Consider the following 25,427-nt stretch of genomic DNA (forward strand, 5'->3'; position numbering starts at 1 on the left):
CAGGAAGAAGCCATGTAGCTACTGCCAGAGACAGACATGCTGGAACTTTGCCTGGTAAGTCTCAGCCACGTGGCAATACACAGATTAATATAAATGGGTTAATTTAAGATATAAAAGTAAGCCAGAAATATGTTTAAGCTATAGGCCAAACAGTATTGTAAATAATATAGTTTCTGAGTGATTATTTCATGGCCTGGGAAGCCAGGAACAAAGAAGCGACTTCTGCCAACAAGTGATTGTAAGGCAATGAGAATGATTCAGATAAATGATACTAATATGCACAGACAGTAGGAAGACCTTTCTGGGGAGGGGGAACTGTGCATGGTAGAGGAGCCAGTCTTTGTGAGGATGTGGATTGTTCATCTCTGGTCACAGGTGGGAAGATGGAATGTGTAGGAGGAGGAGCCAGATGTGGGTGGGTGGGGAGACATGAGACCTCTATAGAGCTCATGTTGACAGCTATGATTTTATGGCAAAGCCAGGCTATTAACTGAATATGATGAGCATCAGAAAGGAGTTACATCTAGATGAGGAACCAGAATAGGGTAACCCTTTATGATTTTTCCCCACTGTCAGGCAAGCCCTGCAAGGGCATTGTTGTACCCCAGTGGCCTTAATGGTTGGCAGCCAACCTAATATTTAAGAACAGTTTGTACATCTGGACTGTTCCTTCTTGTTGTAAGGATGCTATTAGTTTGTTTCCTGGCTACCTGGCAGCTCAGACCCAAAATAATTACATAGAAACTGTATTAATTAAATCACTGCTTGGCCCATTAGCTCTAGCTTCTTATTGGCTAAATCTTACATCTTAATTTAACCCATCTCTAGTATCTGTGTATTGCCACATGGCTGTTGCTTACTGGGTAAAATTCCTACCATCTGTCTCCAGCCAGGCTACATGGCTTCTCCTCTGACTCTGCCTTCTTCCTTCCAACATTCCATTTAGTTTTTCCTGCCTACCTCTATTCCCTATGCAGGCTCAAGACAGTTTCTTTTTTTTTTCTTTTTCTTTTTTTTTTTTTTAAAGATTTATTTATTTTGTATACAGTGTTCCGCCTGCATCCAGAAGAGGGCACCAGATTTCATTATAGATGGTTCTGCACCACCATGTGGGTGCTGGGAATTGAACTCAGAACCTCTGGAAGAGCAGCCAGTGCTCTTAACCTCTGAGCCATCTCTCCAGCCCCTCAAGACAGTTTCTTTATTAACCAATGCTATTCACATAATGCAGAAGGAAATCCCACATCACCTTTTCTTTTTTATTAAAAGTTAACCCATGGTTACAATGAAATGACAAAGTATTAGTCTGTGGAATTTGCATGTGATAAGGGAGTTTATTTTTAAGTTATATTCTTCTTTCCGTATTCTTCCAAAAATCAAATATCAAATCCATCTTTACATGAGACCTGACTAGAACATGAAACATTAGTAATATTTTAATTTGGCCATAAGAAAATCACTGTGAAAGATATAAGGTTAAAATTGTTTCTAATTAAGGCAGCACAGACACTAGAAGGTAGTGGACACAGGTGTCATTCCATCAGACTGAAAAATAGCAAAAACTCTTGAATTTCCTTGGGAGCCAATCAGTAAGTTCTAGGCCAGATCCTTATGTGAGTTGGTCCAGGAGTGGAATGGACACTGCTAGGTGAGGGAGTTTACTATGTCCCCAGAGATCAAGTCCATTCTGTCACAGGTAGACAGCAGCACCGCTGGGGCTTTCTTTCCTACAACATGGAATATACCTCCTGAAAGTCTGTAAGAGCCTGCTAGTACGGGACTATTTTCTGAGAGATTAGAATATGAATTGGATATTTCTTGTAGCTTGAGGCCTCTTTAACTTTTAATTCTTTATAGCTAATTTACTTTTCTGTGTCCCTTGAATATGAGATATAATAATTTTAAGACTGTGGAGCTTAGCACTTATGGTATCAACTCAAGGAGACAGAGCCTTACGGTGACCTGTGGAAAGCCATTGACCCCTGAAATGAAAATGTGTAATGGCAGCATCCATGTGAATAACATTTATATACTTACATGCATGCTCACTACTAGACACACATGGTCTAGACAAGAAGTGAAATGATTCACACACACACACACACACACACTCAGATTTATGGCATTTTTTTCCCCAAAGGGGAGTTTTTTGTGTGATGTAAAAAGCTTAGCTTCTTTGTTAAAAAATAATTCCTGCATTTTTACTTGCTGTTAATCTAAAAGAGAATCTATTGGCTTCGTAACATTTTTTTTAATTCATGAATCACACTGTTCCCTGCCACTCGCATACAAATATTCACCATGACCTTGTTGCTTAATTTCTTGCATTGGAATTGAATAAAAACTTAGACTAAAAGGTCAATTTTAAAATATGCATAATAAATTTCCTGACTAAAAGTGATGCCAGCAACTTTCTGCACCATTTCTTCTTGCCTCATTATTCACATAGACTTCCCTGAATTTTAAGGAGCAAAATATAAAAGAGCAGTATGTGGGCCATTGGGGCCAAGGAAATTTTGTCCATGAATAAGGAACCAATGGCAGAATGAATGAGATTTCTTAAATTAATGGGGTAGTTGTAGTGGAGAATGTCATTGGGCACTTAAGTCTTTCTTACAGAATGAAAAATGGAAGCTTTTACGTTATTTTAAGAAATTCCATACTTTTAGGACTTTCCCTATATTTGGCAATAATGTCATAGTACCGAAAGCCCCATTATGTTGGAAATAACTGGTTTTTAAATTCCATAAGATGACTACAATTATCAGGTTTTTCAAGTAAAATGTGGTAGGATAAGGAGGGAAATTGACAAAAAGGACAGGTGAAAGGGTGGCTGCAAACACAGAAGTCTGCATGCATTCTGCAAATATTCATTAATAAAAGTGATTTTTTATAAGATAGACTTTTTGTCGTTGTTGCTCTTTTTTGTTTTTGAAAACAGATTCCCATAGCCCAGTTATCCTTGACCTAACTATATATCTGACAATGACCTTGAACTTCTGATTCTCCGGTCCCCACTCCTGGGTGCTGGAATTACAGGTGTGCATCACCACACTAAGTTTAAATTAAAATAGAACTTTTCTTTAAAAATAGGTTATTCAATAGACAAGAATGAATCAAGATCACAAATAATTAGGTTTAGTGTGGGCAATTCAGTGGGAGATCTTAGAATACTCAAACTAATTCCACCAGCTTAATCTGGTGTAAAAAGTAGATTTAAATACAATTAAGAGGTCAGAATTGAAGGGCAAGTCCTTAAGTTGTTAGAAACAGCAGGAGTTCTAGTAGTAGTCTACCACACAGCCATCTCCAACTGGGAAGTGCTTCAGCTTCAAGAGTTCCAACTCAGGATAGTTCCCCTTATAGCCTTGGTTTTTTTCATTGAAACCATATGTTCCAAGCTCTGTCATTATGTGCTGTGTCTTTCATTGTCCTTTCCTCACTGGTTTCAGACAACTTCATAGTCCTTGGCCTTCTGTTTTTTTTTTTTTTTTTCTTGTCTTGATCAAAATATTTGCCTTGGATTGGCGCCTTGGAGGCTTGCCTTGGCCTTGTAAATATTACTTCCTTCTACAGGCAGGAACGTGAAGAATGATTTTACCAGGTCTGTCCAGTGTGGAAGTGGGACACAGGTAAGAGAAATGTTGGCATATCTGATGTGTAGACAGCTCAGGACCACATATGGAACAGAGCAGGGGTTGCTAGAGGCTGGGAAATGCATGTGTTCCTGCAGTGTGGTGTAAAGGGGCTGTTTGCTCGCTCAGCAGCAGACTGCATGTCTCCTCTGAACTCATGCAGCAGACAGGAGATGGCAGTTGACAAGAAGGACAGATGTGCATGCCTCCAGGGGTTTTTAGTCTAGGAAGGATTCATAATGTTAAATAACTCAGCATGAAATTAGCTATTCAGATGGAACACTGTTCTATCACAGAAGTTTTATACTTACAATTTTTTATTTTTGTTCCCACCAAGTCCTGTCTATTAAATATTCTCTCGGTCTTTAGATTTTAAAGGGTATTTCTAAAATAAATAGTTGCTAAGGTACAAGTTATACATTTCAAGTTCTTTAACTTCTGCAATCCTTTCTCATATCTGGATGGACTCTGTCAGTGTGGTCTCCTCAAGATTTTGGCTCTCATTGAGAAGCTGCAGGCCTGTTCTGAGGACTCCTCCTTCTCAACTACGAATGAGCATGGGGTCTGCTTATGTTCTCCAAGTTATTTCAGGGTAGATCTAGTTTTTATTTTGCTGTGTACAGAGTCCTTGCTTTTCGCACACCGGGAACAAGTCCTTGGATGTGTTTATTTACTCATTAGCTGTGAGCAAGAGTGATGTTTCCACGGCCTCTTTCCTGGGCTGTCAGCAGAGCGGTTTTGTATACAGTGGGAAAATAACACATTAGCTCTGAGTCAGTGGAGCGTCAGCAATCACATCTGCTTGGATAACTGTTTTGAGATGAATTTTGAGACTTTGGCTGGGGCTCACCAGAAAAGAAAATCATGACTGATGAGTGAAATCTGCTCTGGGCAGGAAAGGGCAAACTTGTGCTACCTACACCTGCCACTTCTTGTCCAGCCCTTAGACAAGGACCCCCTAGGAAGGAATTGGCCCTGTGGCTTAATTTTTAATCTGTGCAGAGAAATATATATTTTTTTTCTGAGTATAAAATTTATTTATATTCTGCTTAACACATTCACAATTTCAAATAACTTTAAAATTTATATAACATAGAGAAATATATTTTAAAAGTGACACCAGTATCATAAATTTAAGAAATTAGTGTAATCTCAGCACAGGACTCCTATATTCATGCTCACACATGCTTTTAAAGTAACTCTATGCAGTTTTCTTTTCTGAGATATGATTTTCAGATATACTGGAGAGCTTTTCAATTTAATGTAAAATTAGAACATATTGTATGTTTCAGTGTGTTTGAATGTGTGTGTGTTTCTCTACAGACTGAGTCAGAAGGCAAATACATTCTTTGTGGGTCATGGTGAACGGTTTGAAAGTCACCACTGAGACCGCAATAATCCCAGAGCCTTAGAGGAGTGAAGAATCATTTCTCCCTGTGCGCTGACTTGGTGCATGCCACCAGTCACATCCCATCTATGGGTTGCTTCATTTCAACAGTTCAATAAATGTGCAGGGAGGCGTGACTGTAAGCAGGAATAGTCAGCAAGGCTGGCTCCACATGGGACATAGAGGAGCATGAGGCAACACTCTTGCATTATAGCTTCAAAAGCACACAAGCAATGTGCACCTCCTCCTTGTTTCTCTGTGAGTAAAAGTCCTAGTTTCCAATCCCAGTGAAACCGCCCTGCCCTTTCCCCAGAATACTGCCATCAGACCCACACCTGCTTCCACCTCACTCACCTCTTACATCTCATAGTCACGTGAGATTTCAATCATTGAAAAGCCAATCACTGTTGCTGTTGGCTCAGACCAAGCTAGTGCTATGGGTAGCCAGTGCTATTTCATGGACCAGTCACTAGATGACAGAAGCTGCAAGCTGATCAAGGAAGGAAGGAAGGAAGGAAGGAAGGAAGGGAGGGAGGGAGGGAGGGAGGGAGGGAGGAAGGAAGGAAGGAAGGAAGGAAGGAAGGAAGGAAGGAAGGAAGGAAGGAAGGAACTGATCTAAGCCAAGGTTCAAGAAGCATGACCCAACTTGTATTTTCCATTATAGCTACAGGCTGCAGGTCAGGGTCTGACCCGAATAGGGGCTTAGAGGGAGTTCCTTGCAGGGTTGACTTTAACCTTTGTACCTGAGCCCTTACGATTTGCAAGCTTATATTATTGCTATAAAAAAGGCGAACATTTGCTTAGATGAGTCAGATAGTACACAGAGAGGGGGACTGCCCTTGTGTAGTTTCAAGCATCAGGCAAGGGTTGTAACACCAGCAAGCAGTTCTTCAGTTGTCAGCAGGAACTGGGGATGGGAACTTTTGCTTTGAGAGAATGCCTGAGGTAGTCATCCAGTGTTTCTACTATCATTCACAGGTGATAGTCTGGGTTAAGTATTCATCCCCACTGACCCCAGTGTTTACATGTTCACCAAGCTTCATTAAAGTTTACACACACACACACACACACACACACACACTGATGCTTGCAGGTTAAATAAGACATGCTTTAATAGTAAACTTTTTAAATGATGGACATGTCTTTTGCTTGTAATGAATAGGCTTCTAGTTATGAACCTAGAGCAGTCTACAAACTGGAAGATGGAGACATAGCTGAGCCTCTATTGAGTAGAGAGTGGTGGCAAAGAAGATGCTGCCTGCCCGGCTTTGGCTCTGTCTCTTTTCCCCTTCTCATTTCATTTGTGACAAGTATTGTTTGTGGCAGCACCTGGAGGTATTGCACAAGCTTTCCTGCTGAATCAGTGAAGGAGCCTGGCTGTCCTCTCTCCTGAAGAGCAGCAGATGTCTGTTGGGAATGGAAGGGATGCATGGAACCTCTGAGCTCTGCATTTGTACTAAGAAGATGAGGAAGGTCCTAGACATGAGCTTGTCACCATGGCACCGGTGTGATCTTCAACTGTCCCATCTCATTTCTTCCTGCTCCTCAGAGGTCTTTCTCTATCACTTCTCTTTATTTTCTCTACTGCAGAAGACACATAGTTCGCTACTGGCTCTTTTTCTCCAGCAACTAGATACCCATGATGCAAGTTATCTTTATTTTTTTTTGTTTTTTTTTTTTTTCTCATTTTTACAAAGTTTTTAGGTAAGACAAGCAATTCTTATTTTTATAAATAGAGCAAGAGGGATCCAAAACAATGGAATAAAAACCACTGGTTCAGTTTGTTTAGAGAGTTAAGAGAAAAGTTAGAGGGAGAACTTAATATGACTGATTGTTGTTTGAAATCAGATGTGAGATTTAACACCTCTTTATTAACTCTTTGAGTAGGAACACTGTTTATAAGAGATTGGTCATGATGAAATACAAGTAATAAACATTTTCTTAGAAAACCACTATAGACATGCACATCGATAACTGTTTTTATTGACATCCAGATTTCAGTGTCACATATTTGCATAAATAATAACAATAATTCTAAGAATTTCTGTGCAGAACATGGTGTTGGTTCAACTGATCTCTTTTCTTTCTCTATTTATGTTTTAAGCCTCAAACTACTGTAGCACCAAGAAGACAGTGACACAGTCATGGGTAAGTACAACATGGTGGGCAGGTGATCCTTAAGTCATAGGTTGTTTGGCAAGGTGTAGTTTAACCAGTGGTATAGGAGAGGGTAGGAAGATGAGTAGGAGACATCATGAAAGAGACATGAAGACATTTTTATGCACCAGCAAGCTTATGCTTAGTATTGTCTACTCTATGACTGTAATGTGTTAGCATTTAGAGTTCATAGCTGGGGTTCTTCCCCACACTCAATGATTACAGCCCCTGCTACTTTACAGCTAGAAGGGGGTCAGGAAGCAGGCACATGGTGGACTAGGATGAAGAAACAGGCCTTCCTCAGCAGGCTGTGTTCATTTATCTTTACATCCAGCACACTAATTTTCTGGTGATATCAGGAAATGTATGGTCCATGAATTAATACTTCATCTTTTAGTGAGGTATATTAAAAGTGACTGAGTTTTTAAGATAAAAGATCTTTCCACACAAACCTTATGGGTGTGTGTCATGATTTTCATAAAGGCCTCTGCATTTCCAAAGGTCAGAGTGCTTACTTTTAAGTTTTGGGGTGTTAATGTATGAGGGCCTCATGAATTACCACTTCTCATTTATTTATCCACAGCCCATGGAACTGCTTGCTTTCAAATCTAACTATTAAGTCAGCGATTCTTATCCTTTAAAATATCATGTCAAAGTGAACCGGTGCCATCCTGTCATAGCACTGGAAGATAATATGCATTACAGAGAGAAATCCAGTGGTAGGAGATACTCAGAGGTAGGTAGCCCTTGTTGTCAGGCATTTAAGGAAGTGCTAGACTCCAAGGCAACACTGACAACAGTTTTTGGTGCTTCGAAACTAAAAAGATATTTTTAAGGTAGATGGACTGATTAATTAAATTAAAATGATCAGAACTGAATTATATAATTTAATGATTTACATTAGCTTTCCAATAGAGTATAATAAAGCTTATTTACTTTGATAGAACATAATTTTCCCTCAATCTAAAATTGAGATACCATTTATAGAAAGTTTAAACACCAACATCTCTATTTTGTGGTACTGAGGGTTGATCCCCAAGGCCTTGCCCTTGTGCAGCAAGTGCTCCTTTGCTCAGCTGTACCCTAACCCCAACCTCTTGACAGCCCAGAGCTTCCTATGGAGACATTTGGATCTCTGCACACTGAGGTGATTGTTCACGGTGAACAATGAACCACTGGGCGGATAAGGGAAGGCAGAGGCACATGATGGGTGCCACCCTATAGGTTAGATTTTTATGGCCATGGTCCAGAGAAGAGGGTGGTCAGTTTCCACAGTCACGACCCCAGATCCATCGTAGGTGTTAGAAGTACTGACCAGCGTTCCAAAGGCAAGCACATCATTTGCTGAGGGGAAAAAAGAGAAGCAGATCAGTGAAAAATTTGTCACATTAGTGAAAAAATAATTGTCTCAGTGTAGACCAATTTTGTCAACAGCCACAATGATACAGCTGAGAATATACTTTGAAAGATGCTATACAAAAGCAGAACGGAGGAAACACGTGGTGTAGGGTTTTAAACCCAAGAATTTCTACAATGTTCTCTACCCATTCTTAGAACTTGTCATTATATCATTAAGTGTCCTGGGCTATATATTATTATTGACAATAGATTCATTACCTCCCCCTTTTCTTTACTAATTCTAAACTCAAAACACATATCTGTAATGTGTCATTTACTTTCTTGCTTGCCTGGGTAAGTTTTATTTATTTTTTGATGGTACAGAAATATCATTTTATAAAACCATTAAATTCTAGAAGGCACAGTACAAGTCATAGGGGACAGAAAACTAGATACCTAAAAAAGCATGGAGTTTGGGTCATTATTTTTAACTCATAAAGAAATGCCATGGTGAGCATGGCTTACGTTCTGGAAAATTAATGGGAACACAAAGGTCAAAGCTGACTTTCAGATGTGTAATATCGTAGAAGTTACAAACTCAGCTCAAGATGAAGGCAGGAAATAAAAAATATCCTTCAAGCTGCTTAACTATCTGAGTCAGGTGTAAATTTGACTTGTGTAGTTGGAGTTTGTATATGTCTTAGTTGGGGTTTCTATTGCTGTCAAGAGACATTATGACCATGACAACTCTTATAAAGGGAAACATTTATTTGGGGTTGGCTTACAGTTGAGAGAGGTTCAGTCTATAATCATCATGTTGGGACAGGGCAGTGTGGAGGCACACACGATGCCAGAGAAGGAGATGAGATTCCCACATCTTGCACAGGCAACAGGAAGTGAACTGACACACTGGATATGGTTTTAGACGTCAAAACCTGCTTCCACAGTGACACACTTCCTTCAACAAGGCCGTACTATTCCAACAGAGCCACACCTCCTAATAATGCTACTCTCTATGAGCTTATGGGGGCCTCTTACATTCAAACTACCACAGTATATTTATAGATCTTACAGGTACACACATGTAAGTATGTATTTTATTTCCGAAGAGGTTAGCACCTTGGCACAAGTCAGCATCTTCTCCCTTGCTTATTCAGAACATTTCATCAGTGTGACTTCAAATGACTCTCTTGCAAATATCCTTTGATTACCAGGATTTTCTTGGCTAAAATGTGACTAAACCAAAGCGAAGCAGAAAGTGCCCTTTCCTTCAGATTCTAACTATGCAGTTCATGCTTGAGGGAAACAGTCAGTTACAAGGCTCAGTCTCCACTAGAGGGGGCCTGCTGCCTTCCTCAGGACATCTTGAAAATGCAATTTAAATTTTCAGTCCTGCCAAGTCAAATCACAGCACTGGGTGATTTTTTTTTTAAATTAAAATATATGTTATTTGCTTTTTGTAGTTGTCAATGTCTTTACTAATGCAAGCAAGAAGCCATAAAATAGAACTGTCTGGGCATGCAGAGTGCTTTCCTATGAACATTACTGTAGCATGCAGTACACTGCAAGAGCTTGTTTCTTCTGATCTGGAGCTTTAGGAGATGAGGTTTCTAAGTGAAGGGGATACAGGCATCAGTATTTGCAGACAAACACTGTTACATGATGTAGATAGTGGGGTTTGGGTGGGGCTCATGGTGGGGTTTACAACAGTCTACTTCCTAACTCTAGATGATATCCTACTTCCTATAAGACTGCCCCCACAACCCAGTGGCTTTCTTAGACACATCCCAGAACTAGGGGTGCAAAGCTTTACAAATTTTGTAGGGGGCAGTGTGGACTTTTGATAAATCATAAGGGCAAAAGAGGATGCTTTAGAAGTTCTGCTAATTTCAAAGAGGAATCTCTATAGTGAGAAACTAAGTACACACAGTCATCTGAAATTGACACAATGTGTTGTAAGTCTGGAAACCAATTAGAGGAAAATCCTAGTCTTAACTGAGCTCAAAAGATAACAGTATAAAATTGTTGCTGTAGTTGACAGCTGTGCATTAATTCTATTTTGTGAGGGCTCAGACTTCTAGGCTTTCAGAGCTAGGAAACCACATCATGTACCCTTCTTTTTCTACAATAGGATGCATCTTAATTAGTTTTCAAAGGAGAAAAGAATTGAAATGGCTGTGTTAGGACACATAGGATCAAAGTCTTTTCATAAAACACTTTAGTGAGCAAGGCAACTATAATTTAGGTTTTATTCTATAATATTTGCTATTGTATCAACAGCTAATTAACAGCAATAAGTATGTATGATAAGCTTCCAGCTTACAGGAAATAACTGAGAGTAGAAACTAAAATGAATAATCTGAAATACAGAACAATCCATTTAAACTTACAAGGTCATTGGCCTGAGTAGAACCTGCCGCTGTTATACTGCTAAATGGACATACTGTGCATGTCAAGTTGCCTTCTCAGTACTTAGTCTGAGCACATAGATTAGTGTTGCTGTCTTCTTTGGTCACAGAAGCTTCCTTTTGGAATGAGTTGTGGTTACTGCAGAGACTCATAATTGCTCAGTGTGCTGAGAATGGTTGAATGCTCAGCCTGCAATGGGACATCTGGGTCAGGCCCTCCAAGGCTCAGGGAACTTCCCAGAAGAAAGGGTGGGAAGAAAGCAAGATCAGAAGGAAGAGTGCTGTTGCTGCGGGACTGCGTCTTCTGCACATGGCGTGGACACTGCTCTCATGAACACATTATTTGCAAAGACTGCACAAATTTGGATCCATCAACAATTATACCATGGGCAGAGTTTCATATTATCAAGAACTAAACCTCAGAAATACAAGAAACACTTTTAAGACATTTCCACCTTCTGTTCCAGGTTCTCTAGGGGTGAGGATGAGAACTCTAGGGGGTGAGGGCTTGCAGAGAAAAAGAATCTTTCTGTCAAAACATTGGGAACCCCTTCACGAGGAGGACAGAGGTGAGCGAAGTTACTGTGGTCTCAGTTTTCTTAGCTGGAGAATGTGAATAATAATCCCTACTTTACAGGCATGGTACACAGAATACAGGATCCAATTTCTAACATAAAATAAGTACTCAAGAAATTTTCTCTTCATTTTGTTTTCTCTGGCTATTCTACTGAAAGAGCATGATAGGATTGCCTCTTAAAATCAGAAGAAAGGGACACATACTGATTGAAGCAGTTAGCAAATGCCATCATGCAAATGATTAGCATATAGCTGGCTGAGTAGAATGAATTAAACTCACACATTTTCTAAGCTAGCTTCTGTGAAATACTTAAAATCATTCTAGGTGCCACCTTGGTCATATATATGTATGCCTTTGTTTGTTTTCTAGATACAGTTAGTCCTCTAAATATGTAAGCTCTATATCAGCGGTTGAAATCTGTGTCTGTCCTGGACATGTACAAACTGTTTTTCTTAGACTTATTTCTTGAACAGTACAGTACAGAAACTACTTACATTGTACTTACATTATTAAAAATACTACAAGCAATCTATACCTTCTTGTGAAGAGTCTAGCTTATTTAGACGAAGTGTATGTATAGATTATGTGCAAATACTGTGCCATCTTATCAAAGATGGCTCGAGAATCTTCACCAAATGGTACTCATGGGAGTTCTGGGGCCAGGCAGCATGGATATGGAGAGATAATGACATTTATTAGAGTTTGAACACAGAAGCTACCAGAGATCAAAGATGAGTGTCTTTGCACCTAAGGGTCTCATGTTTTAGTATAAATGACAAAACAGGATGGACACAGTCATCTGCCATACCCGGAAATAGTGTCTCTTGGCTTGATTACATAGAATCTGATTATTACTCCACATACATGCTTAGCCTTACATGGCAGGTTATAAAAGGTACACGACACTCGGTGTAAGTTATCTCAGATGATTAAACTCTAGGTCAACAGATACTTGAATTCTCAGCATGCTCATTCCCAAGGGCTGAGTTCACTGCCCTATAGGCCAAGGAATACCTAGAAGAAACTGTAGGAAGACTACTGAAAAGTAAAACTTTAAATAAACCAAGCTTAAAAGCTTCATGAAAACACACCCTGCGTCTGATGAGGCTAATGAAGAAGTAGAGTACTGCCGGAGCTGTGGCAGATAATCTACTTGTATTCCTTTAAAGCACTGCTTCTCCTTCTTAGCCTCTTACCTCACATCTAGCCATGCCATTCCTATGGGAAGCAATAAAAATGAATGATCCTAACTGGCAATGGGGTAACTATCAGATAAAACAAAGCAAAGCATATCCCCAGACCTACCCACAAATCTTGGCATAGCAGTTAGGACTTCCTATCACCTGGCTATTTCTTACCTACTTGCCAGCTATTCCATGCAGGTACCTATTCCTTGACTCCATCATGAAATTTCCACTTTCATGGAAAATTTTGTGCCCCCTCCAGGAACAACTCTAGCCTCTCTTCTGCAAATTGAATCCATATAGTCTGAACTCACAGGTCCGGTCCTAGTCTCCATCACTCTTCACCTTAGAGTGACTGACTTCATAGTGCTTTGGTGGAAAATGACTTGGTTCCTCCCCTAGACCACACTTTTGTTAGAGCTGACTATGTAGAATCCCAGTTTAGGGCAGAAAAAGTGCCTTGTGAGCCTGAAACAAGCTGCTGCAAAAATAAGAAAATGATCCAAAACCCATTTGGACATGTCAAAAGGACTGAGTTGCTGGGACAGTTTGAGGTAGAAAATAATACCGAGGGAAATGCATTACAATACATTTAATAACGAAAAGAATCCCCAAAGGCAGAAGGAGAGAAGAAAATTTCTTCAAAGAAGAGTGTGGACTCTCAGGACGGAATGACAGAAAGTCACTATTTTGCAGCACCCAGTGTAATAACTGGGTCAGGCAGAAGCTATTAGTGCTAAATCACCAGCTGAAATGACGCTGGGGAGCGGGTGATCACACGGCACCAAAGTACCACTCCCATGCTGTTTTCAATTTCAGAAGAACAAAGGCAAAAGCCAGATCTTGGCACTTTTCAGATCTGAGCCAGAAGATCAATGATGGAGCAGCTTCAGTAAGAGAAGGACAAACAGTGGTCACATGCCTCCGAGCTGATGCAGTTTCATGTAGGTATTGCTTTTTGCTCCAAATGCTTGACCTGAATCTAAAACCGGATAATGAAACTGAGAAAGATTGACTGTGGGGTGAAGAAATTAGCTGCTAGGATGCTTCAAAATAAGCCTCATGAACCTCCAAATTAGTGGAGGGCCTTCTCTGGTTGACAGAGTAAACGGGCATGCCAATTAAAGACAATGCATGCCTTTTAAAAGTAAGCCTCATATTTTAAATACTTGAAAAAAGCAATTGGACACCTGGAGACTATCTGTTTATGGTCTGGGTGCTGCTGTCCTATGAGGGCTATATATACTTTTGGGGAGTGGGTAACAGAACTTTAGTCATATGAGAAGATATGCTGGTCCTCAGGAGGAGGCTGGAGGGAAGGCCAGGGAGATTGGAGGAAGCACTGCCTTCTCTTCCCCTCACCTGTTTCCCCATGAGATCAGTTAATGCCATGGCTGGGAAATGCTCAAATCACCCAGTACTGTGATTTGACTTGCATTAAGTTCAATTTGTATTGGAGACAATTTGTCAGATCCAGGCAGAGGTTGTATACTTTGTATACTTGAGATTCAGCTCCCTAGAGAGGCTTTGGAATCGCGAACACAGCCTGGGACAGCCTTTGCTTACTCTTTGATGTAAAGGGTCTGGAAGCTGACCTGCACTATCCAGGAGCTGGCCTGGGACAATGGTGAGTGAAACTTTTTCTTATGCATGCCTCTGATAGTCACATGGTGCCTTCCTCTGAACTTTATCTCCCCAAACCCTGACAGCTGGACACTTCCTGAGGTGAGCACTCCGCCCTTCTGTAGCCTAGTGAGGAATCATGAAATGCAGGAAAACAAGGAAGGCCACCCTTCCAGTCAGTCAGCAGTCTTGGACCGCCCAGCCTTTGTCTCGGACTCCGCAGTCACAGACCCACACACTCTTGCTTGAGGCCTGGAAGACGCTTTGGGATTTCAGATGCTCCCTTATTTTTTTTTTTAAATATAATTTTTTATTGAAAAAAAAATTTCCGCCTCCTCCCCGCCTCCCATTTCCCTCCCCGTCTCCCTTTTCCCCCCTCCTCCCTCTCCTCTCCCCCTCCCCCACTCCTCTCCCCCTCCCTCTCCAGTCTGAGGGGCAGTCAGGGTTCCCTGTCCTGTGGAAAGTCCAAAGTCCTCCCCGCTCCATCCTGGTCTAGGAAGGTGGACATCCAAACTGGCTAGGCTTCCACAAAGCCAGAACATGAAGTAGGATCAAAACCCAGTGGCATTGTCCTTGGCTTCTCAGCAGCGGGATGTTTGGGATAAAGGAAGGTTGGATACGGGAGCAGGGAAGCACACATCTTAATTAAGGGAGCCATCTTAGGGTTGGCAAGAGATTTGGTGCTCCCAGGTGCCCAGGGCGATGTCCCCAGTTAGTTCCTGGGGCAGCTGAGGACAGAGAACCTGAAATGACCCTATCCTATAGCCATACTGATGAATATCTTGCATATCACCATAGAACCTTCATCTGGAGATGGATAGAGATAGAGACAGAGACCCACACGGAGCACCGGACTGAGCTCCCAATGTCCCAAGGAGGAGCAGAAGGAGGGAAAATATGAGCAAAGAAGTCAGGACCACGAGGGGTGCACCCACCCACGGAGACAGTGGGGCTGATCTATTGTGAGCTCACCAAGGCCAGCTGGACTGCAACTGAAAAAGCATGGGATAAAACCGGACTCTCTGAATATGGCGGACAATGAGGGCTCCCTTATTTTTTTTTCCTTTCAATATTTTATTTTTAAATTTTTACTTTTTTACTCCAACTCAGCCTGCTTTCCAATAACACAATTAGACCAGAAATATTCTGTAAATTGGAGGAATTAAAATTAAGTATTCTAGTTTGGAACCGTCTTCCAAGATCAGTACTTTCAAATGTTTAGATCTGCCTAAAATAAGCAAAATCCATGTTTCTTTGTTAAAAAAAAATTCCCCGATATGTTATATTAATAGTATGTTCACTTCACACCAGGTTCTCTGGCAGTTAAAGAGATAATCAGAGTTACTTGAAGAAGCAGAAAAAGTCCACAGTGTCTACGAGACAAAAATGACAGCTCACATCCATAAGATATGACCAGTTTGCATGAATTATTTTAGCTACACTGTATAAAACTGCCTGGAAAATTTCCTCGTGAAAAGCTAGCATGAGATTTACACTTGTATGCAGAGAATACTGACTCATACAGTACAAGGACTGCTCTCCTGAACTTGGGGTCTGGGACTCAGCACAGCCTCCTGTGCACACTGACTTGCCGGAAACTATCCACACAACTGTGAAAATCGTGACAGTATATAGTAAGGATGACGTCCAGGTCCAGGTCCAGATCCAGGTCCTCCTCCCAGGCTGGAGAACAGCGCAAGCCATTGTGTGAAGCTGGGTCTCAGGGCCACCCTGGAGAACAGAGAACTGAACTCTCTATTCTACTACTATAATATCCTATGATTTTTGAGGAAAGAAAATCATCCTCAGGCGACCTCAGCATCCATTAGAAGATGCCAATAATATGTGCTGCAGTTATTTCTCATCCGGGTAAGGTGAAGACGGATGAGTTAATGCCTGCAAAGAGCTCTGACTTCTCCAAAAAAGCACTGAAAATCTATTATATCATCATTTCATCTGCACCAAGGAGGCTTTGAAGTCACATTTGCTTCCATCTTTCAAATGTCAACTGAGATTATTATGAGTATATCAAAAAATGCAAATGGCACAGGAAAGTGAAGAAAGATGGGGAGATGTGAGGGAGCACAGAATTAATGCATAATGTCAAATGTGCAGCTGGCACCTAACTCCAATAAGTGAAAGGCATAATTCCTGCTCCTCAGAATTTAATAATCAAACCAACTAACCTCATACAGGTAAACAGAAAGCGACCAGCATAAATATGTGGGGTGAAGGAGTTAAAAGGACCTTTACTGCAGGATGCTAAGCTACCTTCCTCAGATCAGAGGAGCAACGAGAAAAGGAGCCTTAGGGTTTTCATTGCTGTGAAGAGACGCCACGACGACAGCCACTCTTATAAAGAAAACATTTAATCGGGGTGGCTCGCTGACAATTTCAGAGGTTCAGTCTATTATCATCAGGCAGATGTGGTATTGGAGCTGAAAGTGCTACATCTAGCAGGATAGTTGACTGAGACACTGGGTGGTATCCTGAGCATAGGAATCCTCAAAGCCCATCCCCTAAGCGACACACGTCCTCCAAACAAGGCCACACCCACTTCAACAAAGCCTCCTAATAGTGCCATTCCCTATGAGACTATGGGGGCCAATTACATTCAAATTACCATAGAAGGAAAAAGAAAAATGGGAGACATTCTTGTGAAAAACCAAATCAGAACTGTTGAAAGAACAAACTTGTCTGCCTACGATTTGAATCAATCTATTTACCTGGTTCTACCCCAGCCTATTTATGACTCATGATTATGATGACTTGCCATCAACACCAGAAGGACAGATCTCACCTGTGATCACTAACTACTTACAGACAAACAGGCTATTTCATGTGGCTGCAGCATCTGGATTAAGTTTTCCTGTTGGGAAGAGATGTAAGTTTGAAGATACAGAAGCCGTGAAAATCACTGTTCTACTGTGGATTGAGACATGACAAGAAGTAACCACAGAAACCATGTTCTGTGGCCCTAAGAGAAGAGGGAGGGAGATCCTGCAAGTCCCCTCTACAGACATTGTTGCCACCCTTAGAGGTAACATAAGAAAATGCGCTCTCACACACCTCGAAACTGATTTCTCAGAGCCTATAACTTTCCCTGTGGCACTTACGATATAACGGTGGCAGTTGTACTCACTTACATTAACTGTTCACTTGTCCTCGTGTTCTACCTTAACATAGGATGTGTGATCTGGAACAACCTTACCTACTAGCTTCAAGGCTTACCACATGCAAAGACAAAGCTGTTCCTACCTCTGCTCACTTCAGTAGCTGGACTTAAGGTTCTACTTTCCTCCTGCACCATATGGCTTGGGCAATGTCTAGAGTCAGCCGTCTAATCCACACACTTTATTTCAAGGTGGGGGAATAAGTCCAGATACCTTACTAATCTTGGACACAGCAGTGCAACTAAGTCTCCAGACTCTGGTGTTCTGTCCTCTTTACCACAGCACAGTCTGTGTCTTCACCAGAGAAACCGGGGAGCTGATTTGGATTAGTTGATCAAAATTAAATGGCCTGTATTACTTATTACTTAAATTAGTTGAAAAATATAACTGTGTTTTTAAAGTTTTTTTTCAGTGCCTGTAGACTGACTTAACATTTTAGGTTTGCGGCCTGGAGCACAAATGACTCATTAGTGTCCCGAGACCATGGGATTCAGACACAAAGTCTTTAACTGAGGAACTTTATACTGAATATTTTTATTATTTTTTTCAATACCAGTTTCATTGTAAAATACTGAAGGATGTATTATTCTCAGTTCTAGAAAATATTGGCTAAAGTAGTCTTAATCATCTTTATAAGGAAGAAAGAAGTCATAGTTGCTAAGTTCAGGCTCAATATTCAGATTTCAGTAAAAATACTTTGCTACATCTATAATATAAACATTCCATAAAAATTAAAGGGGTGGGAGATGGTTCAGTGGTTAAGGGCTATTCCAGAGCACCCAGGTTTAATTTAGGAACCAACATGGCAGCTCACAAGTGTCTATAACTCAAGTTCCAGGGGATCAAACACCCTCACAGGAAAAACACCAATGTATATAAAATAAAAATAAACCAGCTATTAAAAAATTAAAGATGAAATTCAGTAGTCTATCTTCACTTTTCAACGTTGGAAAAGCATTTCATGATACAAGAAGGAATTATTGCAAGTCTTTACTTGTAATTCTAGGGATATAAATGCTGTTATTAGAAAAGAGGTAAAAAAATTCATTGCAACTAAAAGAATAAAAATGAAGGTTTTCAAAAAATTTCTCATTAATGTCAATGAAATAAATTGGAATTTGGAGAAAGGAAATTTTAATATTGAAAATATTTCATCAAAGCTGAGCTATACTGTCTTTTTGTACAAACTGGAATGATGATAAGCCGTCACGTCCGAGGCTCAGAAATCCTAGCTATTGCATTTGACATCCTATGGCTCGTGTTTCTGTCAAGGTGAAAATTATCTCTAAGATTAAAGTATTCCTTTTCATTGGCGAGGCTGTATAATACAGTTGGATCCTACAGACGAGGATCCTACAGATGCTGCTCCTGAGTTCAGGTGTCTGACAGAGTGCTTCAGGTGTGCCTTGCTGCCCCTCCTTCCTGCAGCCCCTTCTCATTCAGGCCTGTGGCCAGAGAGTGGTGGAGCTCATCTTGCTTCAGGGTTTTCATTATTCCTGATTTATTTTGTTCAGTACTGAAATACTCATCAGCAGTCAATAAAGCTTCTTTACTACTTTTGTCATTTCAGTGAACCATTATCTTCTATTTTAAATTTCTGAATCAAAGAGAAATAGCTGCTTTAAAAATTCTTCCAGAAACTCCGGCTTCTCTTTGGAGTAATATTTAGCCTTGCATGGCTTTTGCAGCATGTAGTGGAGGTGGTAGGTGTTAGGAGCAATCATGGTAGCTTACATAAATGATTTCACATGTGACAAAAACTGTACTGTCAAGGTGAGAAACAATCTTCTAAGTGTTAGGTATTAAATACGTTGGACCTTATGATATGCATCAGGCTTAATGCTGCAGCCTCCAGATGCTCACGTGTGGAGCTTTAGTGCACTAGATCACATGGTACGGTATGCTTCACAGGTAACGGGCTCACTCCTTAACAGTGTGGTGGGCTGCAGCTAGTACAACCACTAGACACGGAGCCTGTGAAAACTGCATGCTTGCTGTGGTGCGTGATAGACGCACGCTGCTGGCTTCTAAGCTGAGGAAGAGAAGGATCTAGGTTCTGTTTTGGTTTTGCCACAGATCCAGTGAATAGAGGAATGTACGCAATTCCCCGTTAAGAGGCCACTGTGACTACATGAAAATATTAAAGTAACTGATTAACTTCCGTCTGGTTTCCTTCAGCATGGTGATTTTACGGTACTTCAGGGCTAAGGGATAGCAACTGAAATGAGAACAGAAATGCCATATCTTGCCATGCTGCCTTTCCTTAAAAAGAGTACAGAACATTCTAGTCGGGTGCTTTCAATTGCCACTTAGGATGACATTTCTATTCCTTCCATGTCCTGGGAATATTTTAACATTTTGTGAAAATATTACCATTGTCCACTCAGTATTCATATGGTTTATTACGTAGGGGAGCAACCTGTTAAGGGTGGAGTGGAGACTTGTATGTAAGGTGGCAAAGGACTTTAAATTACATTTGTGGTCATTTTCTTTAAGTCTATTGTGAAAATTTTCCCATACTGTGCTGGATTTTGTTATGTTTATAAATAAAGGAGCAGACTGACTCTTAACACTGCAGTGATGTGGGAAGGCTGGAGTATTACAGGTCTAGAGGCCAATTATCTATTCGCAGGTTAGTTTTACCCTAAATCGTTATTTCCTGCCCACATCTGTGTCTGAATATCCTGTGGCTAGGATAAAAACCTTTTGGAATCTATTGGCCTATTAGATCACTAGCTTCCACCAACCCCTAAGCTAAGATTGTCAGCAGAGAGCATCTCAGGCCTGTAGAACAGCCTCCTCTATCTTGCTGTTACTGCCTATCTGATGCACCCATAAATGTATTTTAAACTTCCCTTGATCTATGACTTTGTTTGTTCTGTAAAAGCATAAAACTTCATGACACTGCTTCCACGTGGCCCCATGTAATCTAAGGTGCCCTAAATCTGTGTTCCCAGGTCACAGCCATTCAGAATGGCTCACCAATAAACTCTTACTCCTTGTAAGGTGAGAGCTGTGGTTTTTGCATCAACAGCTGTTTTCCATTCACACTGGAGCTATTCTTGATCAGCATACTGTGACAGTTTTAGAAATCCCACTTATCCAGGGAATTCCGAGAATTCTCCCTCAGGGTTCACACTAGCACAAAGTATCAACACTGAACATAATTCTTCCCTACTCTACTCTCTCTCCGAAGACACATGATCGCAGGCCAATGAGCTGGCATCCCTGGTCCACCTGTGTAATTAACATTGGGTTTGGGACCAACTTCACTTGCCATATTTATTGAACAAATAACTGAAACCTTGAGTATGACTGACTGGAGCCTATAATATTAAGTTGGACTTGGCCTTTCAATTTTGTTCTGTGAGCATCTGGAAGATTCACCAAGAGAACCACAGTCCTTTTGTATTCATTTGCCCCAAGTTCAGGTAAAAAGTTTTAGCTGATATCACAGATCCCTCTCTCAGAGCTTGGCATTTCCTTAAGCAGTTTGCTTCTGATGGAAACATAAAAGTCTTGGGTTTTCCAGAGTTTACTTAATGTTGCATCCAAGATATCTTACACAGACATGTCCAGAGCACAAGGAACACGGGATACACCCAGTCCTATTTGTTTCCTGAAGCTCAGGTCCCAGGAGGGAATCCAGGCTCTCTCTGCGTCCTGGCTTGTGCAAGCTACATTTGTTGTGTGAGCCAGGGTGGTAAAGAGCTTCAGGTATTTTCCCCACAAATTGGTCTCTTTGCTATGTGAATTTTGATGGTGGTTTTCTCTTAATCTTTACTCTCCTACGATGGCAGGCTCTCATTTTGGCATAACATTAATGGGGAAGTAACAACTCCCAGTTGACGAAAGGTGCCTTCTCTTCTTCGATGTAAAAAGCATTTTCTACATGCTTCAGTGGATTTACTGCTGGTGGAAACACCCCATTAAAATTTCTCATCAGGCTGTGATGAAAAGAGAACTGTGTTATGTGAAGAGAGGCAGAGTGAAGGTTTACCATATGATCAATCAATGGCAATGCACCCTTGTTTCTCTTATCTGCTAGGAGCAAGGGAATTTTTGAAATAGTAACAATCTCCAAATATTCACTTTCTGCCAACATTTATCATGTCTTAGAGTACACATTTATAGGGTGAAATTCTTAAACTCTATGAAGCCTAAATAACTAGTACAGGTAAAAAGGCAGGTTCTGGGCAGTTCTGTAGTATAATTCACTTTAATATGTCATTATTTGAACTCTGCAATTCCATATTTGAAAAAAAAAACTGCAGCGTGACTGACATAGTGATTACAAGATCAACGAAAAGGAAAGAACACTGGATCCATTACATACATGCGTGGAGTTGTTAAATGAAGTAAATCCGTGATAATTAAAAAAAAGATATAAATTAAAAAAGTCTAGTCCCAAGTAGCTGTGAAGGTTTAGATAAAACCTTCAGAACCTACTGACTTGGCAGACCATTAGCTTCCTAGTATGTCTGGCCAGAGCTAATACCATACAGATACGAAGACAATGAAAGGCGGGTTTTAGTTTCTCTCCTTTGGTCACTGTTCTGAAAGAGAGACTGGCTTGAAGCATCATTTTCACAGTCAGAGTTTGTCTCTTCTAAGGGTCAGAATAATAATGTAGACACTGTCTTCTTCAGTGCTCTGGTGGAAATCCATGACGTCGTACATCCAAACACATACTACCACTGAACTAGCCAGCTTGTGTTTGCGGCACACACATTAGCATTTCTCTGTTCCCTCCCGCTACCTCTCCTGCTACAAGAGCAAAGGAGACTCTTCTCTCTAGTGCCATGGATGCCTGTTGTTCCAGGCTTCTTGTGACTTTGATTGCTGCTTTCTCTGTGCTGTATCTTCAGGTGTACTCACCTCTCACTGCAGTTAGATGCATTCAGAACTGTCACACACTAGCCTCTTTCACTCAGGGCCTACACCAAAGCCTCTGCTATCTATCTGTCTCTTCCTCATTTCAGAGCCTAACTATTGTAATTACTTCTCAACTCTTCACTCCCTATAACCATTCCCAGTCTGCTGCAATGCAAGTTCCACATTGATTACTCAACTATACTGTACTAAGATCACCAAGGGCTTTGTTTTCACCAAATATAATGTGTATCCTAAGTGTCCGATGTGATTGACCATGAGGAAGAATCTGATACTTTTGGGCTTCTTAGCTTCAGAAACGACCAAGCTAAGCTTGTAGCTTTACTAGGATTACCTTCACTGCAATCTGAGGGACACATGATGCAATATCACTTCTGTTTTGGAAACCCAGAGGGGTAACTTATGTCCTGAGATCACACAATGTTCTTCCTTCTCTGAGATAGCATCAGCATCCTATAACAAAAATATCCTGTCATTAACATGAACCCAGAAACATAAGCTACTGTCTGCTGTATTCTGGGTATCACTATTTCTGCCCCCTAAAGAAGTGCCTGGACACATAGAATAAACCTAATGAATAAGGTCATATATATATTCAGATAATTATTCGGTTGGAAGTCACGGTCAGCTTTAAAAGCAAGTAGGGCCTTTAAAATCACTTCAACCTTGGAGTCCTCCAGAGGATTTTACCTGATTACATTGAATTCAGTGAGGAATAAAAAAAGCCCATCTCGTTTCTACCACACCCACTTAAATATCTTTAAACAGGAAGACATACAGTGTTACTTGGTGTATCTAGCATTTGCCTTTATCACAGCTGATGATATTAGTTTGTGGTATGAGTTGAGCAGTTGAATCTTCTGTTTCCCATTATTTATGTGTATAAATGCCATGAGAGGGGTCAGGAGGGTGTGCTGAAGTTCCCATGAAAGCTAAATGAGACACTCCTTACAAATGAGGTCCTACATTAGACAGGGGACACGTCACAACCCTACAGAGCTGAGGAAGATACCAGAAAATAGAAGTGGAAGTGTGGGTGCCTTAAAGGACAGGAAAATGGAAAGGCTGAAGTTTGGGAAGTTCACATCAACAGAAAGTGCTGAATTCAATAATCACAAGGACTTCCCAGCTCTGTGCAAAGCAAAGAAGGCAGGCTTATTTCGGCCTGGAGAATATCTTTGATACCTGTGACCTGAGACCTGCTTGGCTTCCACAGTCTCCAAAGGGGAAAGTGGTATTGCATGTTACAAAACAAGGAAACGGCTCCAGGCACAGATAATACTGCAGCCCTTTGCTGGACTAGATTATTGAACGAATGTCCAACTAATCATGCTCAAGAGCAAAGTTTTTCTTTTCAAAGAAGAGAGCCTTACTTTTGTGTTAACTTGGTGACATGTATATCACACAGCAGATGAACCAGGAGATGCTGAGTATTTTCCCAATGGGTATCTACCAGCAGATCTTTGAGACAGCCTTGAGTGATATGAGATTTTGTCCTTGGGCAATCTCATTCAACTTTGTTCATCTTATGTGCGCACAACAAAGTACTAGGAAAGCAAAATGAAAGAAGCAGAAGCAAGACTCAGAATGATTTTAAAGAGCTCCAGGAGTGAGCCACAGCACTGTATAGGGTGAGTTTTATGGTATATGAATTATACGTTAATAAAGCTGCTTGCATACATACACGCATACATTAATATAAATACAATTATGTAAGATAAAACAATAAGAGGATGTTTAACTCAAATTGTAAATAAAGCCACATGTGTGAGTGAAAAGCTCACACCTCACAAAGGACAAATTAATTGGTGACAGCAATAGCAGAAGAGCAGGTGAGTTCAATGTATGCCAAGAGCACAGTCTGCGGGGCTGCAGTCTCCTAAGTCCTAGACCCTCAGCATCTACTGTAACAACTACTACAGAGCAGGCATATAAAAGTCACACTTAAATAAGGACACTACACAAAGTAACAGGACAGAAATGCTCCAAAACTCACATATTCTAAAGTAGGCAGTGTTAAATATGGGAGCTTCTTTTTCGATTAAGGAACCAAGTCTATCTAGCAATCAATAAACCAACCAACCAACCAACCAACCAACCAACCAACCAACCAACCATCTAACCAAGCAAGCAAGTAAGAAAGCAGCCAACCAACCAACCAACCAACCAACCAACCAACCAACCAACCAACCAACCAACCATCTAACCAAGCAAGCAAGTAAGAAAGCAGCCAACCAACCAACCAACCAACCAACCAACCAACCAACCAACCACTCAATCTACAGGCCAAAATAAACAACACTAACAGCTAGCAACTGTCTTCGAGTTAGCGAATTATGTGGGAAATGTGATTGTTTTTTACCTTATTCATTTTCGACTTAATATTTTTGTCCTTCATGATTATAAAATGAAGAAAAAAAATCCTGTGCTGTTCCCTTTCTACCCCAAGACAGTTTGGAAGATACAGAATATACATCCATTTGATAAGTATATTTTAAATATGCTATTCTGAATAATTATTTTGTTATATCATTTTAAATATATGCCCTTTCTGTCCAATTAGATAGTTCTCGACATCCTGACTAGAAAAATGGTATTTTATTTGTCTGTCATAGTCTGACATTCAGGACAGCAGTACATAATTGTCATCTCTCACACATTAGGACAACTGAATTAGATAAAAGAAGAATTGTAATCTACATAGTTACTCTATGATGGAGGAAGGTCATTGGCTAATAAAGAAACTGGCTTGGCCCATTTTATTGGTTAGAACATAGGTGGGTGGAGTAAACAGAAGAGAATGCTGGGAGGAAGAGGAAATGAGGTCAGAAGTAATGCAGCTCCTCTCAGAGCCAGACCCCTCAGACAGAGAGGCATGCTCCACTCTCCCAGGCAGATACATGCAATGAAGCTCCTCCGATCCAGGATGGACGTAGGCTAGAATCTTCCCGGTAAGCGCACCTTGGGGTGCTTACACAGATGATTAGAAATGGGCTAAATTAATATGTGAGAATTAGCCTAGAAGAGGCTAGATAGAAATGGGTCAAGCAGT

At 40.7% G+C, this 25,427-nt stretch overlaps 1 protein-coding gene and 1 long non-coding RNA gene across 5 annotated transcripts in view; one reads left to right on the forward strand and one right to left on the reverse strand.

The window, feature by feature from the left end:
• The first annotated feature begins 3,576 nt into the window (after positions 1-3,576).
• Positions 3,577-20,374, forward strand: LOC126515085 (uncharacterized). 3 transcript variants are annotated; one of them, XR_007595748.1, is made up of 3 exons: positions 3,577-3,632; positions 7,127-7,170; positions 13,506-14,617. It is a non-coding gene; the product is annotated as an uncharacterized lncRNA (long non-coding RNA). The 3 variants fall into 3 exon arrangements; XR_007595749.1 differs by lacking the exon at positions 3,577-3,632 and adding an exon at positions 15,108-20,374 and having other exon boundaries at positions 7,125-7,170; positions 13,506-14,313; XR_007595747.1 differs by lacking the exon at positions 3,577-3,632 and adding an exon at positions 11,393-11,494 and having other exon boundaries at positions 7,125-7,170.
• Tpk1 (thiamin pyrophosphokinase 1) overlaps positions 7,164-25,427 on the reverse strand; it is a 337,026-nt gene continuing 318,762 nt past the window's right edge. For both annotated transcript variants that reach the window (XM_050164434.1, XM_050164432.1), the window contains one exon: positions 7,164-8,523. In XM_050164434.1, coding sequence (XP_050020391.1) covers positions 8,405-8,523 — 119 coding nt within the window. In that variant the 3' untranslated portion in view covers positions 7,164-8,404. The remainder of the gene's footprint in view (positions 8,524-25,427) is intronic.

This window comes from Alexandromys fortis, unplaced genomic scaffold (genome assembly GCF_014885135.2).
Source record: "Alexandromys fortis isolate MF-2015 unplaced genomic scaffold, M_Fortis_MF-2015_v1.1 scaffold_133, whole genome shotgun sequence".
NCBI lineage: Eukaryota > Metazoa > Chordata > Mammalia > Rodentia > Cricetidae > Alexandromys > Alexandromys fortis.